At 43.7% G+C, this 18,066-nt stretch overlaps 1 protein-coding gene across 1 annotated transcript in view; it reads left to right on the top strand.

The window, feature by feature from the left end:
- Positions 1 to 953: 953 nt before the first annotated feature.
- Positions 954 to 18,066, top strand: part of LOC114599942 (piezo-type mechanosensitive ion channel component 2-like) — a 54,428-nt gene continuing 37,315 nt past the window's right edge. Inside the window, exons 1-12 of the mRNA XM_077929517.1 lie at positions 954 to 1,046; positions 3,693 to 3,885; positions 4,451 to 4,613; positions 6,467 to 6,629; positions 7,222 to 7,336; positions 8,066 to 8,199; positions 9,068 to 9,331; positions 10,637 to 10,751; positions 11,130 to 11,311; positions 12,736 to 12,884; positions 15,585 to 15,752; positions 16,641 to 16,682. Of these exons, the coding sequence (XP_077785643.1) occupies positions 954 to 1,046; positions 3,693 to 3,885; positions 4,451 to 4,613; positions 6,467 to 6,629; positions 7,222 to 7,336; positions 8,066 to 8,199; positions 9,068 to 9,331; positions 10,637 to 10,751; positions 11,130 to 11,311; positions 12,736 to 12,884; positions 15,585 to 15,752; positions 16,641 to 16,682 (1,781 nt within the window). The remainder of the gene's footprint in view (positions 1,047 to 3,692; positions 3,886 to 4,450; positions 4,614 to 6,466; positions 6,630 to 7,221; positions 7,337 to 8,065; positions 8,200 to 9,067; positions 9,332 to 10,636; positions 10,752 to 11,129; positions 11,312 to 12,735; positions 12,885 to 15,584; positions 15,753 to 16,640; positions 16,683 to 18,066) is intronic.

Below are 18,066 nucleotides of genomic sequence, written 5' to 3'. Positions count from 1 at the left end.
CTACCTCACTCTGCCTAACGGTAGGACCGGCCTGTACCCTAAGAACTTGCAAAAGTTCCTGGAGTGGAGTTCCATACCCTCTAACATTTCTCCGTTTCCCCTCAAAGAATGCCACCAGAAAAGGCAGAGGTGTGGGGTCTCAAAGGTATAGCCAGTTTAAATTTTCCTATGCTCTCTCTTTTGGTGGTGGGGTCCATGAAAATAAAGTCTACATTTTTATTTTTCAGGGTCCACCGGGCAGATGCTTAGCGCAATCACCTACACTAGCTTCATTTTCCTTGTGGTTCAAGCAGCTTTTCAGATTGTTTTCCATTACCTGCCACCTAATGGTAATGTCTGCTCAACATCATATGGGAATGATTTAAGAAAGATGCTATTGCAATATTCTGCCCATCTGTAATTCCCAGCAACTGGGAAGTTAGGTTTTTGCATTTTACATTTGCCTGTGTTGAATTGTGTTTCCCTTTTTACTATCCATTCACCCAGTTTAGATTAGAGAGATGCTTTTGTTTCTACCACCCTGAACAATGTGGCATCATCAGCAAACTTGACCACCCCACTGAATCTATAACTATGGTTCTTTTCCTTTTTTAAAAAAGATTTCTTATGGGAGAAAGTGCTGTGCCACTTTGGTTTTCCGAGGTAAGACTTAAATTTTATCTTACATTTTCATTTTTATGCATGGCATATTGATTAACTATTGTACACCTGGTTGGAGGAACATTGTGGGTGGGCATGTTTCCCCAAAGTGATATCTAAGCAAGATACGGAGCACTGAATGTGGGGCAGATTTTTGCCCTTCTTGACTGCAAAGCCTTTAACCCTACGGGATACTAATGCACCCTCTTTTCTTTAGGTTTAGCAATCTCAATGCTTGGAACATCATTTGTCTTTTGGCTCCCGATATTGGAATGTTTCTCACCAGTCTCACAGTCACACAACTTTGCAAGAAGATGGTCAAGCTTCTCAACCAAAAAGCCCAGCTTCATCCAAGGAACCAAGACCTGTTTCCTTGCGATGATGAAGAAGAGATGGAAGAGGAAATGGTAATTATGTAGACCTGCGTTCAGATTTCTTGCCCTTGTAGCATATGAATAAGGATTGCAAGGGGGAAGAACAAGTGCTTTCCCTTTTTATTATTATTTTGAGTTATTATGTAATATGAGAAACAAAACCCAGCAGAAACCTACATAATATATAAATGCATTTACACAACACATTAAATGCATAAATGAATTATGGGCTAGATTAAGCATACCACTCTTCAAATATTTCATTACTGAGCTAACAATAGACCAAGGTTTAAACAATTTAAATAGTTCACTCTATCTGGTGAGTGTGGGAAATTTGCATGGATTATCTGCTTAGTGGGGGAAATCCTAACTATACATATGTTCTTAAGCTAAATTTCAGAAAAGGGCAACCAAAATGATCCAGGGTTAGGAGCAATTCACCTATGGAGAAAAATTATAATACTTGGGACTTTTTGGTTTAGAAAAAAAAGTCAAGTAAGGGAGGATGTGATAGAGGTGCATAAGAAAGTGGATAGGGAGCATATTTTCCTCCCTCTTTCATAATTCTGGGACAATGCTGAATGTTAGAAGATTCAGGGCAGACAAAAGACACAACTTCTTCACACAGCACATGGTAAATTTGCTCTCACCTGATATAGGGATGGCCACAAGTTTGGCGGGCTTTAAAAAGAGGAGAAAAGCAATGACAAACCTAGACAGCATCTTAAAAAGCAGAGACATCACCTTGCCAACAAAGGTCCCTATAGTTAAAGGTTTGGTTTTCCCAGTAGTGATGTACGGAAGTGAGAGCTGGACCATAAAGAAGGCTTATCGCCAAAGAATGGATGCTTTTGAATTATGGTGCTGGAGGAGACTCTTGAGAGTCCCATGGACTGCAAGAAGATCAAACGTATCCATTCTTAAGGAAATCAGACCTGAGTGCTCACTGGAAGGACAGATCCTGAAGCTGAGGCTCCAATACTTTGGCCACCTCATGAGAAGAGAAGACTCCCTGGAAAAGACCCTGATGTTGGGAAAGATGGAGGGCACAAGGAGAAGGGGACGACAGAGGACGAGATGGTTGGACAGTGTTCTCGAAGCTACCAGCATGAGTTTGACTAAACTGCAGTGGAAGACAGGAGTGCCTGGCGTGCTCTGGTCCATGGGATCACGAAGAGTTGGAACACGACTAAATGACTAAATAACAAAAAAAAAAAAAAGAGGATTAGGCAAAATATATGGAGGATAATGTTTTTGATGGCTACTAGGAATGAAGGAGCTGCCTACACTGCCAGAAGCTGAACATTTCTGCATAACAGTTGCTGGGAATCACATGTGGGGAGAGAGCGGTCACAAATCCTCTTGCATGCATCAGGTTCTCCACTGTGAGAACAAGATGCTAGACTATCTAGTCTTTGGTCTGCTCTAGCAGGACTATGTTATTAGATTATAGTACATTTCCTCTCCTCACACTACCTATTTCTGGATCACATCAGCTGCTGGATGTATTGAAACAAAGGGATTGTTACTAGGACAGGACATAGAAGGGTGTCTCCCACATATGGTCGACCACTGGGAGAACAGGATGCTAGGCTAGATAGACCTGCAGGGATCTTCTTAAGCTCCCGAGTTGTGATGTGTGCTTTCCTTTATCCCTCTCAGTAGGGACAACCAGTTGGAATGCATTAATCTTGCACGATGAGCCACGGACTGAGAAATATTTAATGATGGATTATTTGCACCGACTTCCAGGCTTTGTATTCTGAGCTTTCATATATTTGTCTTCAGTTAGGTTGCTCATTCATTAGGCTGAAGTGTGACATAAACTGGGTTGCAAAAGACTCAGGATGAGCTTATCTCTCTTCTAGCAATCGCCTTCATCTATTTAGGGACATCGAACACTTTGGCAGTTTGAAGAACAACCATGATAACTAGGTGAAACGGCATTGTGGGCACACCATGCTTTTGTTCCAAGTGAAACGTCGAAGTGGTTGCTAGAGTATCAGAACAATATCCATGCTGCAGGACAAAATACTTACATTATGATGTCTCAGAACCAGAGACATTATTAGGGGGCAGTCAAGTGGGCCCAACTCCCAAGAATTTTGCTCTGGGCCCCAGATCTCTACTGACTGAGCTACCTCATAGAATCATAGAGTTGGAAGAGACCACAAGGGCCATCGAGTCCAACCCCCTGCAAAGCAGGAAACACCATCAGAGCACTCCTGACATATGGTTGTCAAGCCTCTGCTTAAAGACCTCCAAAGACGGAGACTCCACCACACTCCTTGGCAGCAAATTCCACTGTCGAACAGCTCTTACTGTCAGGAAGTTCTTCCTAATGTTTAGGTGGAATCTTCTTTCTTGTAGTTTGGATTCATTGCTCCGTGTCCGCTTCTCTGGAGCAGCAGAAAACAACCTTTCTCCCTCCTCTATATGACATCCTTTTATATATTTGAACATGGCTATCATATCACCCCTTAACCTCCTCTTCTCCAGGCTAAACATGCCCAGCTCCCTTAGCCGTTCCTCATAAGGCATCGTTTCCAGGCCTTTGACCATTTTGGTTGCCCTCCTCTGGACACGTTCCAGTTTGTCAGTGTCCTTCTTGAACTGTGGTGCCCAGAACTGGACGAACTGGATGAATTGATTCTTATTTCATTGTTTCTGGATCTGCAGGAATCTGAAGCAGAAACTGACAATACTGATGACGAGGAAATGGAAGGTTCACCTGGGCAGGATAATCTGGAGAACGGCCAACAAAGATTCCTTCTGAAACTCACTTTGTTCCTAGCAGCCTTGAGGATCCTTTGTGAAGGTCTATTCAGCAGTGCTGGGAAACTGGCCGTTGTGCTTCTGTTGGGCTTAGCAGGTAGAAATGTTCTGCACTATTTTCCTGTGCGTTTCATGACTGACAGCTGAATGGCTGAACTGGACTCTATTGAGGGGGGAGGGGAAGTAATGCAAGGCGATGTGTGTCAGTCTCCACCTGTGACATTTCCCTCTCTGATGGGCCATTCACATGTGCAAGTTGTCTCTCAAGATTAGAGTTCTCCAGTGCATGCATGCTCCTCTAGTAATATTCTCCGGTTTTTATCAACAAATGTTTAATATGTGAGAGGGACTGCAGCCTCCTGTTCTAAATTGTCGTAAGTCTGCCAGAGACAAAGGATGCATACATTTAAAGCATATGACTTCCCCTAAAGAATCCCAAGAACTGTAGTTTACCCCTCATGGAACTGAAATTCCCTCCCACCCCTTAACAGATGACATTGCCCATGATTCTTTGGGAGAATTCCACGCACTTTAAATGCATGCTGCATACACAGCCAAACGCAGTTTTCCATGCAAAACTAAAATTTTGCATTTCATTTCTTTATCCATAGGCATCATCCTACCTTCGGCAACTTCTGCAGTTTATTTCTTCATCTTCCTAGGCCTGTGCTCCTGGTGGTCTTGCCATCGGACAATCAGTCCAGTTGCCTTCAACAGTTTGTGTGTTTTGGTTGCAATATTCAGTGCAGGGCACCTGGGTGCTTTTTACCTGTACCAGCTGCCATACTTCCAGGACCTGGTTCCTCCTGAAGACATTTATGCCAGGTAAAAAGATCAAACTCACACACTGAAGAAGATGGTATGTAAGAGGAAGCACAGCAGACCTTGGTTCCGGTTAAGAACTGAGGATTACCGTATATGTACTAGTGTTCCCTCCATTTATAACCAATCAAAAAAATAAGAGCCCTCCTGGATTAAACCGTCAAGTCCAGCATCATGTTCTCACAGGTGCTTATGGGAAACTCACAAGCAGAACCTGAGAGCAACATCACTCTTCCTACTTGCGCCTCCCAGAAACTAGTACACAGGGCCATGCTGCCTCTGACGATGGAGATAGAACAAAGGTTTATCTGCCATGATTCTCCCTCCCCCTGCATCTCCCCACTCCCCACATCGTTCTGAAGGGTCCCCCAGCCCCCTGGAACAGATTAGGGGGCAGCTGCAAGAAAGAGGTGGAATCAGCATACAATAGAATAGAATAGAATAGAATAGAATAGAATAGAATAGAATAGAATAGAATAGAATAGAATAGAATAGAATTGAATTGAATTGAATTTATTATTTATACCCCACCCATCTGGCTGGGTTTCCCCAGCCATTCTGGGCGGCTTCCAACAGAGTATTAAAATACAGTGGTCTGTTAAACATTAAAAGCTTCCCTAAAGAGGGCTGCCTTCAGATGTCTTCTAAAAGTCTGGTAGTTCTTCTTCTCTTTGACATCTGGTGGGAGGGCGTTCCACAGGGCGGGTGCCACTACCGAGAAGGCCCTCTGCCTGGTTCCCTGTAACTTGGCTTCTCGCAGTGAGGGAACCGCCAGAAGGCCCTCGGCGCTGGACCTCAGTCTGAGCTGAACGATGGGGGAAGAGATGCCCCTTCAGGTATACTGGACCGAGGCCATTTAGGGCATTAAAGGTCAGCACCAACACTTTGAATTGTGCTCGGAAACGTAGTGGAAACCAGTGTAGGTCTGGTGTTATGTGGTCTCGGCAGCTGCTCCCAGTCACCAGTCCAGCTGCCGCATTCTGGATTAGTTGTAGTTTCTGGGTCACCTTCAAAGGTAGCCCCACGTAGAACGCATTGCAGTAGTCCAAGCGGGAAATAACTAGAGCATGCACCACTCTGGCGAGTAAGTCCGCGGGCAGATAGGGTCTCAGCCTGCATATCAGATGGAGCTGGTAAACAGCTGCCCTGGACACAACATAAATAATTTCCCTCCCTATTTTGCTGGTGGAAGCCTCCCTCTGCTGGATCAAAGTGCCTTTCAATTTGACCAGATCCTGCCATTCAAGCACCAATGGCAGTAGTTCCTGCACCCTCCCTGTGGAACGCCCTCCCAACAGATGTTAAGGAAATGAACAATTAACTGATTTTTAGAAAACATCTGAAGGCAGCCCTGTATTGGGAGGTGTTTAATGTTTGAAGTTTAGTATGTTTTTATATGTACTGTAAGCTGCCCAGAGTGGCTGGGGAAATCCAGCCAGATGGGTGGGGTACAAATATATTATTATTATTATTACCAGTGAAATTAAAGTTCTGCCTGTGGCCTTGATCTATATGATGCCCCATTCACACAAGCGATGCTGCATTTATTCGGTGATGATGATCAGGGGTGCCAACTTAAATAAAATATGGGGGGGGGCAGGTCCAGGCAAGCCATGCCCCATATAATCAAGCTCATGACACGGATCACACACACCATTTTAATGGCAATGCCCATCAACTTGGGGGGGGGGCTGCCCCCCTCAAATATTTTATTGGGGGGACCGAAGGGACCTCGGCCCCTAGGAGTTGGCTGCTGCAGGTAAATTAGTCTTTCTTTGGCATTATTGTTTTCCCTCTCCTGTTTCCACAAAGATCAAGTAGCAGCAACCTCTTCACCATTTTCTCCATTTCTCTAGGGTCCTGGGCTTAGTGCCACTTATTAAGACAAACATCACTGTGCCCTGGAAGCTCCAGGTTCATCCCCAGCTCAGCTGGCCGGTGGCTCTGAATCCTCTTGCCCTTCTTGTCCTCTATTACACTCTGGTCATGATGCTCCAGCGATGGGCTCTGCCTCCTAAGGTACGGGATAGAGTCAAATACGACATGCATTGCCAGCTGTATCTCTCGAGGTCTGGAATGCCTGTCTGTTTTCTGATTGGATTTTGGCTGTATATTGATGGATCAGTTTTTCTCCAGCTCATCTCAATTTCACATGTATTTAATCATGAGTCAATTCCATCCCATTTTGGGAGGTGGATTTAGGGAAGAGCGGCCGGTTTGGTTGCACTGGGTGCAGAACCTCGGGGACGCCTCAGGGAGCTGCTACTATTTAGAATGGAGCGTGAGAGGGTGCTGAACTTTAGCATCACACTGGGCACTGCTGAAATGTGAGACTCCCAAAGTCCACCACTGCCATTTCCACATTAATATGTGTGTCTGCACTCGTGTGTGTGGCTATGGGGGCCATCGTGTAGAGATCCAGCACTACTGTCCCACTGGTCCCTGGTATGACAAAATGTGATGCATTTCCTGTTCAAAGTAAGTGGTACCTCTGGAAATTCTCCCCACTTAGGGTTATGGTATTCATGCAACTTTGAGCCCGGACTTTGTGAAGCCTCTGTTGTTCAAAATCAAAAATTTCAACCTTCCCCCCCCCCTTCCCCCTGCTCAGGAGGTTTATGTTCCAAATGGAAGCTTTCAGAGTACTCTCCTTTTGCAGTGTCAAAGTCATCGTAGCTGTGACGTGAATGCCTACATCAATGAAGGACACAACCTTTCCTTCTCAGGTATATTTCCTGTGCGATGGCCCCTTTGTAAGGCTTTATTCAATGGATGGTCATTTTTGCATCACTGGGGCATTGCAGTTTGCCAAGATTTCAGTTGATGAAAGGTGTGGAATTCTTCTGTGATTTTAAATGTGTAAAATCACAGAATCACAGAATCACAGAACTGTAGAGTTGGAAGGGACCCTGAGGATCATCTAGTCCAACCCCCTGCAATGCAGGAATATGCAGCTGGTCCATATAGGCATTGAACCTGCAACCTTGGTGTTATCAGCACCATGGTCTAACCAACTGAGCTATCCAGGCTCTAATCTTTGTTGTAAACCACCTTGGTAGGCATATTGACTGAAGTACATTACAGAAGCCTAATTGCTCTTACTCTTCTTAATTTTTTTCATCTTTACTTTTCTCTTATTCTTCTTTCTAAGAACAACAAACAACAACTCTTTGTTATTATCAAGGGATGCAGTTATAACCTAGAATGTTAGGCTGCCCCTTGATGTTATTTTAGCCATTGCATTTTTCAAAACACATTTTCCAAGGGAAAAGGATCATGGTGCTGGATGGGTCATTTATAGAGGGAAATGGGCAGGTAAGAGAGAGGTGCGCTTAAATATAACACTGCAAAGTCTCCAAAACTTTATTAACTGAAGCCAGACACTGGTGTGTGTGTGTGTGTTGTTGTTGTTTTGGTTAATTTACTCTTTACTACAAGTTTTGCATTTCTTGCAGATGAGACATACTCTGAAAATGCATCAGAAACTGATGGTGAACAGGGCACTGAAGGAAATAGGCCTAGTACCTTTTTAGCATTGGCACGATTCCTTATGAATCAGAGCTACATCACTGCATTGATTGTCATGATGGTAAGATACAGGCTGAAATAAAACCTCCTTCTGTGTGCATGGAAAGATGGAGGTTAGTCCCACATCATCACTTTAAAAAAAAAGGATTTGTGGTGCTACGGTGAGAGAGCACTTTAATCTGACTCTGCAAACTTAAATTTTCAATATGCGCTTGAATCTGTCCTGGAAAGTAATGTAGTCTGAAGGCACCCTTAGACAAAGACATGTATGTAGCAATTTCAGAGTTATATACCTTCAGATATCAGTATTAACATGCAAGTAAAGAAAGGTAAAGTAAGGTAAAGGCAAGTAAGGTAAAGGTAAAGGGACCCCTGACCATTAGGTCCAGTCGTGACCGACTCTGGGGTTGTGGCGCTCATCTTGTTTTATTGGCTCAGGGAGCCGGCGTACAGCTTCTGGGTCATGTGGCCAGCATGACTAAGCTGCTTCTGGCGAACCAGAGCAGCGCACAGAAACGCCGTTTACCTTCCCGCCGGAGCGGTACCTATTTATCTACTTGCACTTTGACGTGCTTTCGAACTGCTAGGTTGGCAGGAGCAGGGACTGAGCAACAGGAGATCACCCTGTTGTGGGGATTCGAGCCGCCAACCTTCTGATCGGCAAGTTCTAGGCTCTGTGGTTTAACCCACAGAGCCACACACATCCCTTAACATGCAAGTATGTACAGCTAATTTTTATTTATTAGGGTACAGGGTCCCTGGCCCTGATCTAGATAGTTTAGAAGAAGTGTGCCTTAATTTTGACTTCTTCTACAGTTTTAGGAGTCCATATTGTGGATTACATGATGTTTGGGACTGCAGTGTTACCCAAAATATATGTCTCTCTATGTGCATCCATCTGTCTGTCTATCTTATGTATGCATTTCCAGGTTTGGAGCATCACTTATGTCAGCTGGCTGACTTTTGTTATGCTGATTTGGTCTTGTGTCATTTGGATGTTGCGCAACCGTCGCCTCTACGCCTTGAGGAGCTCGCCTTTCCTTGTTGCCTATGGAAATGTCTTGGTGGTCCTCAATTTCTTTGCAGGCCTGCATGTTTCCCAGGAGGAACTGTTTCCTGGAGTTTCAGCCTCGTTGCTCGTGGACTTGGATTTGAAGCCTTATTCCCTGCCCTGTGTCCACCTAGGAGTCAAGGTGAGCTTCCTTCAGTTCTGCGTTCTACTTTCAGGCTGCAATCCTAAGCACACGTATCAGGCAATAAGTCAGGACGGGGATAAGATGGAGATAGTAGCCAGGTATCTGCAACACACCATGAGGATCCGTGAATGTTATGCAACATTAACTTAAGTGTTAGATGCAGTTTTTTGCTGAGCGATTTTATTGTACCGAACCTTATTGGAATCTTGCCTATATGCCAAAAAAGATTTGAGAATTGAATTGCATGAGGATGTAGCTGCGTGTGCGGGACTTTGGAAAGTTGTGCAGATTGTTGCTGATCTATTCATTAATTAATGGTTGCAATCCTATTGCCTATTGGCAAAACCTATTTGTTGTTTCGCAACTTTCTGACTAGTTGCAGGACCTTAGCCAGACCTAGCAGAGTACACACAAAATCCACGAAAGCAATTGGCGACTTGGCTGCAGACAGGATAGACGAAGCAGGAACCAGGAACTTGTAGTTAGGTGTTTATTATATACAGTGGACTATTTACAGGAACAGAACACGGATCTTATGCTAGCTCTCTCTGCCACGACTCACAACTCCTACACTGACACACAGAACTCTGAACACGAACACTGAACTAACTAAATTCCAGTTAGTAGCCCATTAATTATCACTCCCTTGAGAGAACTTGACCAATCAGGGAGTGGTCTCCATGTCTCTGTTATCACCAGGCAGACTTACTCCTTCAGATTGCCTTCTGGCTGTCTGCCAAACCTTAACTGACTCTGTGTGAGTAGCTGCACATACACAGTTTCCCAACACCTCGGTTTAAGAACAGTCCTGTTTACGAACTATTCAGTTTACAAACTCCGCAAAACTGGAAGTAGTGTCCTGGTTTGTGAACTTTACCTTGGTCTAAGAACCGAATCCGAACAGTGGATGGTCACCGGCAGCGGGAGGCCTCATTAGGGAAAGCGCGCCTCAGTTTAAGAACGGTTTCAGTTTAAGAACAGACTTCTGGAATGGATTAAGTTCATAAACTGAGGTACCACTGTATACAGTATGCCTGTTATACTGAGTGGTTTACAAGCCCGCTCACCCTTTTGCGTGCGGCGGCATTGTGGGACGGAGGACGACGACACAAGTGTTAAAATGTAAACCTCCATAATTGAAGTAGGCAATAAAGCAATCCCATTGACAGCATTAAAATAGGAACATCCACGATAAAACTATGCAATAAAAGAATTCCATTAAGCTGTCTAGAGTTGGCTCAGTTGTGTGGGGTGGTGTTGGTTGTTGTTGTTATTAAAATGTCTGTGTGATTTTTATTACAGATTTTATATCTGTTTACCTTCTGGCTGTTGCTAAAGCAATGGATGATGCAAAAGCAAAGGCAGAGAAAAGAGGAGGAAGAATCGCTCAAGGGAGTGAGAGTAGATGGGGCGGCTGGTAAGAAAATTTAATACTTAGTAAAGTTAGCCCTGAACTACTACTATTATTAATATGTATTTCTAAAGATGGGTTTTACCATCTGTATTCAGTCCAGGGGCAACCCCAGGAAAATTAGTTCAGAAGAGCAAACGGGCAGCAAAGGCGCTTAATAAGGAAGCAAGGGTCTTGTCTGCTTCTAAGCACTGGGCGATTTCTGACAGCATGTTTGTTGAGCATTCCTCTTGAGTTGCAACCTTGAAGGTGACAGGCAAGCATAAAAAGTGAGAAAGAAAAACAGTTTTTTGAGGGAGAGGAGTAGTTTTATTTTAGAGTATACTTGTGAACCATTCAACGATGTTGATAACACTTCCGCATGATTCTCCACTTCTCTTGCAGAAACAGACAATCCGCAAAACCTTCTTTTGGGCATCCTTGGTTCTGCTCTGCAGGGGATGTTTGTAAAATACTGGATTTACATCTGCTCTGTCATGTTCTTTATTGTCAGCTTCAATGGCAAAGTGGCCCTGTACAAAATTCTTTACATTGTGCTTTTTCTGCTTTGTGTGGCTTTGTACCAGGTAAGCAAACCTGGAGAGTGGAAGCAATTGCACTCCTGCTTTTTCCCGTTAGAAAATTGCAGCAGCGGTTTATGAGCTCTTTGTTACCTGTCAACTGTCAGTTTAGTTAGTTTAGGCTGTTCGTGGAATACAGTGCCTCACAGAACTTGAAGCAGGAGTAGGGAGCCTTTTCCAGCATGGAGTCTGCATGCACTTGTGGGCAACCTCCTGGGGTTGGACTAGATGACCCCCAGGGTCCCTTCCAGCTATAATTCTATGAACTCTCTCTCTCTCTCTGAACAGTTTAAACATAGTTCCAATACGGATGCAGACTGGGATAAAGATACCCACTTTCTTTCTTTATGATTTACAATTTTGTACATTTCAATAATAGTACAATCATTTTAACATTTCAAAATTTGACTTCCTTCCCCTCTTTCTGCGGTTCCTTAACTTCATTTTTTATATTTTCTGCATATCCCAAATTAACTTAACTTACTCATTTATTCATCTACTTTAAATATATACTCGTATAAAACTGCAGGTTATTAGAATAATCCTTCAGGGTACAATAATCCTGCCAATGTTCTTATCTGTTTACAGTTTATTTGTAAATATTAAATAAACCATTTCCATTCTTTTATAAAAAGTATCTTGTTTTCTTATTTTTCCAGTAAGTTCCGCCATTTCTGCATATTCCTTTCTTCTTTCCATTTTTGGGCAAGTAACATTCTTGCCGCTGTAGTTGCATACATGAATAAATTTCTATATAGTTTGGGTAGTTCTGTCCCTATAATTCCCAAAAGGAAAGCTTCTGGTGGTGTGTGTGTGTGTGTGTGTGTGTGTGTGTGTGTGTGTACACACACACACAACACACACACACATATTTATACAGTGGTACCTCAGGTTACAGATGCTTCAGGTTACTGACTCCACTAACCCAGAAATAGTACCTTGGGTGAAAAACTTTGCTTCAGGATGAGAACAGAAATCACGTGGTGGCAGCAGGAGGCCCCATTAGCTAAAGTAGTGTCTCAGGTTAAGAACGGACCTCTGGAATGAATTAAGTTCTTAACCCGAGGTTCCACTGTGTGTGTGTGTATACACACACACACACACACACACACACACACATGCATACACACATTATTTTAAACATCTTTTTCAATTCATTATATATCATTTCCCAGTAAGCTTTAACCTTACTACAAGACCACTACAAGATACCCACTTTCATCCATTTGGCCCAGATAATTATGATGTTTTCAGGACTTTCTGTGGTTTGGGGTCGAATTTTGTTTTCCGAATGGGGCGGAGGAACACTGAGTGCTTTGCAGTTCAGGTTGACTTGCCCAGCCCACAACTGTTATACAAATGCATTTCTAAAATGCCCACCATACTGTGTTCAGAACCAGTACTGAGGTTATGTGGAAATGTGGTTTCAGGTTCATTATGAGATGTGGAGAAGAATCCTGAAGAGTTTCTGGCTCACCACTGTTTTTTATTCAATGGTGGTGCTCATTGCTATCTATGCCTATCAATTTGAGATGGTGTCAGCATTTTTCCTAAACACCTTGGCGATATCAGAGGAGAGGTAAGGGCTTTGTTTTATTTATTTTCTGTGATCTCCGAGGCTGACTGGGGATTTGAGGCTGGGTTTCCAAGTCTTTTGTTTCTGACACGGTAAAAGCACCACCACACTGGCTCTCATTTAAAATATTCAAATCCAAATTTTATATTGAAATTCGTTATAGAATCTCTGGTCTATTGCACAATAGTAAAAAAAAGTTAAAAATGTAGATTTTTGTTGCTGTTGAATTAAGTTAGCGCTGCCAGCTTGCTGTGACTCTGATGTTCTTCCCTGGCGTTATCTGCCTAAAGAGCTCTCTTTCTGGCTCGTTATAAGAGGGTTAATTCTGCCCCCTGTTGGCTGAACCTGTCTCTTTCTCAGGAGGAAGGATGAACTAGGTAGCATGGGTTGGGCAACCAAATGGGGTCATTTTGGTGCTACCTCTCCCACAGGATCTAATCACAGTCCAAGAAGGACACTGACAAACTGGAACGTGTCCAGAGGAGGGCAACCAAAATGGTCAAAGGCCTGGAAACGATGCCTTATGAGGAACGGCTAAGGGAGCTGGGCATGTTTAGCCTGGAGAAGAGGAGGTTAAGGGGTGATATGATAGCCATGTTCAAATATATAAAAGGATGTCATATAGAGGAGGGAGAAAGGTTGTTTTCTGCTGCTCCAGAGAAGCGGACACGGAGCAATGGATCCAAACTACAAGAAAGAAGATTCCACCTAAACATTAGGAAGAACTTCCTGACAGTAAGAGCTGTTCGACAGTGGAATTTGCTGCCAAGGAGTGTGGTGGAGTCTCCTTCTTTGGAGGTCTTTAAGCAGAGGCTTGACAACCATATGTCAGGAGTGCTCTGATGGTGTTTCCTGCTTGGCAGGGGGTTGGACTCGATGGCCCTTGTGGTCTATTCCAACTCCATGATTCTAGGATTATAATCCGCACGGATGTATGTCTGTGTGTGAGAGAGAGAGGACTTAAAATACCAGGGAACACACACAAAAATTGCCTGCACAGACCTGGGATTGTGAGCTGTGCAATTTGAACAGAATTTTCAGAATTTGCCATATCAAACATTATTTATCCGTGGAGTACCAGAGCACTAGAACTATTCCTAATGAAAAGGGGGGGGGGGACCCCTCACATCTAAACTAGTGATTATTGTATGCTGGGGAAATGAAAGAACAGGGACTGAAATATTATTATTAATAATAATATCAGTTATTCAATTTATTAGTCGCTTGCTATGCAACTGCGTCTCTAAGCAACTTACAAAACTTTGAAATGTAAAGCATGGCGTAGAATTGAAAAGGAAAGAAAAAAGAACAATGTTTTGCAATATCCATAAAACAGACCCAATAAAACAGCTGCAAAATCGTATTGTCCAGTGTATCATCATAAACTGTCAAATGCCTTGCAGAAGAAATACGTTTTTACCTGGAACCAAAAGGATGACAATGGTGGCACTAGGTGGATCTCACTGGAATGATTGGGTGGCTTGAGAAGGGAAAATGCTGAAAGAAATGGAAACAGGAGCAGAAATTGCTGATGTTCACTTATTCATTCCACGTCCAGAATGGAAATAAATCCAGGGAATGCAATTATTATTCACTGTTGTTGCTAATTTTATTCTGCAAGCGCTACATTTGTTGTTGTTTAGTCGTTTAGTTGTGTCCAACTCTTCGTGACCCCATGGACCAGAGCATGCCAGGCACTCCTGTCTTCCACTGCCTCCCGCAGTTTGGTCAGACTCATGTTTGTAGCTTCGAGAACACTGTCCAGCCATCTCATCCTCTGTCGTCCCCTTCTCCTTGTGCCCTCCATCTTTCCCAACATCAGGGTCTTTTCCAGGGAGTCTTCTCTTCTCATGAGGTGGCCAAAGTATTGGAGCCTCAGCTTCAGGACCTGTCCTTCCAGTGAGCACTCAGGGCTGATTTCCTTCAGAATGGAGAGGTTTGATCTTCTTGCAGTCCATGGGACTCTCAAGAGTCTCCTCCAGCACCATAATTCAAAAGCGCTACATAAGTGATGTCATTTCCCCCTCCCTGCGCTGTATTTCACTTGCATTTAAACAAACAGCCCCAACATTGAAATTAATAGTGTGGGGTAAGGTAATGACAAAGGGACGCGGGTGGCGCTGTGGGTTAAACCACAGAGCCTAGGACTTGCCGATCAGAAGGTTGGCAGTTCAAATCCCTGCGACGGGGTGAGCTCCCGTTGCTCAGTCCCTGCTCCTGCCAACCTAGGAGTTTGAAATCACATCAAAGTGCAAGTAGATAAATAGGTACCGCTCCAGCAGGAAGGTAAATGGCATTTCCGTGTGCTGCTCTGGTTCACCAGAAGCGGCTTAGTCATGCTGGCCACATGAGCTGGAAGCTGTACGCCAGCTCCCTCAGCCAATAAAGCGAGATGAGCGCCGCAACCCCAGAGTCGGTCACGACTGGACCTAATGGTCAGGGGTCCCTTTACCTTTACCTTTAAGGTAATGATACTGCAATTAATTGCAAAATTTGATTACATAAAATTCCACCTCAGCAGGCGGTAAGACAAATAACATAGTTTTTGCCAGAAGCCAAATTGCAGCAGAACGGAAACAGCGTAGCATGGAACAAACACAGGGCAGAATTGAAGTCATTGCCTTCTTAACACGGAGAACCTATTGTGTGAATTACCTCCCAGTGGGTTGTGATGGGTGGATCTCTCTCCTTTCCCCTTGACAGATTAAAAGACCTGGGTCTTGAGCGGTTCAGCACAATTGAGCTGTTTGCACGGATTCTGCTCCCTGGCGCTTTCCTTCTGGCTTGCATCTTGCAGCTTCATTACTTCCACGAAGACTTCCTGAAGGCCACAGATCTGGCTAATATTTCCATCAGGCCACTTTCCGGAAGGTGCTATGCATGATCCATGAGTTCATGTTCTACAGTGACAGATAATTGTGTATTTGTGTGTGTGATAGTGTGATTGTGCAGCTTACATTTGGAAATGTGTGTGTGTGTGAAATATACTCGGAGTCGAGTGTGGATTTCATGCTCTTTATTCAGCTCATAGTAGTGAGGAATGGAAGTTCCCCCAAAATATCTGCTTTATATACATTATTTACACAATGGGCCACACGTGATTGGCTAATTCTGGGATTCTCCTATAGGCCAATCAGGTTGTGGATTCACTTCCACCTGGAGCTCATTTCGGTGGCTCCTGCGGACCAATCATACTGCTACATTGTTCCAGGACCAATCAGACTGCTGCATTCTGAATCCTATTGTTCTAGGACCAATCAGACTGCTGCCTTTTGGATCCCATTCAACTCAGTACATAACAGTGTGTGTGTCCCATCCACCACCAAGGAACATGTAGGCGACATCTGCACCAGATATTTAAAGCACATGGCTTTCCCCCAGAGAATCTTGGGAACTGTAGTTTACCCCTACAGAGCTACAGCCCTCAGTACCCTTAATGAACTACAGTTCCCATGATTCTTTGGGAGAAGTCACATGCTTTAAATGTGCATTGAATGTGATTTAAATGACCACGAAAAGCAATAATTCCACTCTATTTTGTGCTGGCCAGAGCACATCAGGAGTACTACGTCCAGCATCTTATTTTGTTTTTAATTCATTGTCACGGCACTTAGGTAGAGTGAGGTCTAATATTCCTATGATACTGATGGTGAGACCAAGAACGTTTTTTGTTTAAAAAGCAAAATACTCTTCAGTCGTGTAGTGCTAGCCTGCAGCAGCTGGAGTGAAGTATTGAGGCTATGTTCTGTTTCTCCCCAGTGACAGCAACACTGAGACGCGTGTGCATTTCCTGGCTAATATGTGAGTTGGCTTTCTCTCGTTAATCCTTTCCCTTGTAATCTGCTTCATATGTCTAATATAGAGGGGGGCAGGATGAAGCTGAATACAGCAAGGAAATTAAAGAACATCAAACAGTGGACGGCTGAAATTTTGTATGTAAGGGGGCAATTATGAGGAAGGAAAGAGCAGAAAACAGGGGAACAATCTAAATAACTAAGATTTCTAATTTACCATCTCCTTAAATTTTGGCAAACATCAGCTGTGGGGGAGCCCCAGTACAGATCAGATTGGGACACCAAGAAGGCTCACTGGCCCTCAGTGAAAATCCCCTCCCCTAACACTATTTGCTCCATTAGGGAAAACCTAAGTGTGATTTCTCAATTGATCCTGGTTAGGATTCCATTTCCCCAAACCACTACTATTTTGAAGAATTTATTCCACGAGTCTTCTGCCCCAACACTTATTCTGTGATAACTGCCTGTTATCCCATTATAGGCTGGCTGGGTGAAATCACATGGGACTCAGCTACGCACCTGCAAACAAAACGTTTTAGGTGTGTTGTAAAGTGCATTTGTACAAATGTTGACATAAGGTGGTGATGGTGAGCTATGGCAAATTCAATGTATTTTTCAAAAGTGTTTTCACAACGTTTTTTATATGTGTCTCTCACTGTCAGCCACCCAGGTAGATATGCTGGCAAATGCCAGTCCCAGGAGAATTCTAGTCTACTTGAACAGCCTGTTGTTTGCTCATTGTTTTCACAAAGCCAAGACATTGCAAAGCCTATAGACCGGAAATTATTTACCACTTGGAAAATTAGTAAGAAGAACTTTGCACAAAGTTCCTGAGAATCTTTTGGGCTGCATTAATTGGAAAATGTTTCCTGGAACAATCCAGCCAGGATGATGCTCTTAGGCTATCTTGGGACTGCCAGCGATGCTCCTTTTATTTGTTGACCAAACTGGCTGGGCTTGATGGGAACATTTGCATTAATAAGTAGGAAGCAGCTGGGCTGGCCCTATATGAGATGACAGCAGATGCCCTTCTCCCTACCCAATGTCATGGTCTATAGTACCCAAGGCAGGTGAAGTTGTTGTTTTTTTAAAAGAAATACAGCGGTACCTTAGGTTAAGTACTTAATTCGTTCCGGAGGTCTGTACTTAACATGAAACTGTTCTTAACCTGAAGCACCACTTTAGCTAATGGGGCCTTCCGCTGCCGCTGTGCTGCTGCTGCACGATTTCTGTTCTCATCCTGAGGCAAAGTTCTTAACCCGGGGCACTATTTCTGGGTTAGCGGAGTCTGCAACCTGAAGTGTATGTAACCTGAAGCGTATGTAACCTGAGGTACCACTGTATAATAGTTTAGTATTATCATTGTACAAAACGCGAATGCTCACAAATAA

Source organism: Podarcis muralis, chromosome 5 (assembly GCF_964188315.1).
Source record: "Podarcis muralis chromosome 5, rPodMur119.hap1.1, whole genome shotgun sequence".
In the NCBI taxonomy this organism is placed as follows: domain Eukaryota; kingdom Metazoa; phylum Chordata; class Lepidosauria; order Squamata; family Lacertidae; genus Podarcis; species Podarcis muralis.
The sequence above is the reverse complement of the archived record's forward strand: the minus strand, read 5'-3'. Positions and strand labels throughout refer to the sequence as shown.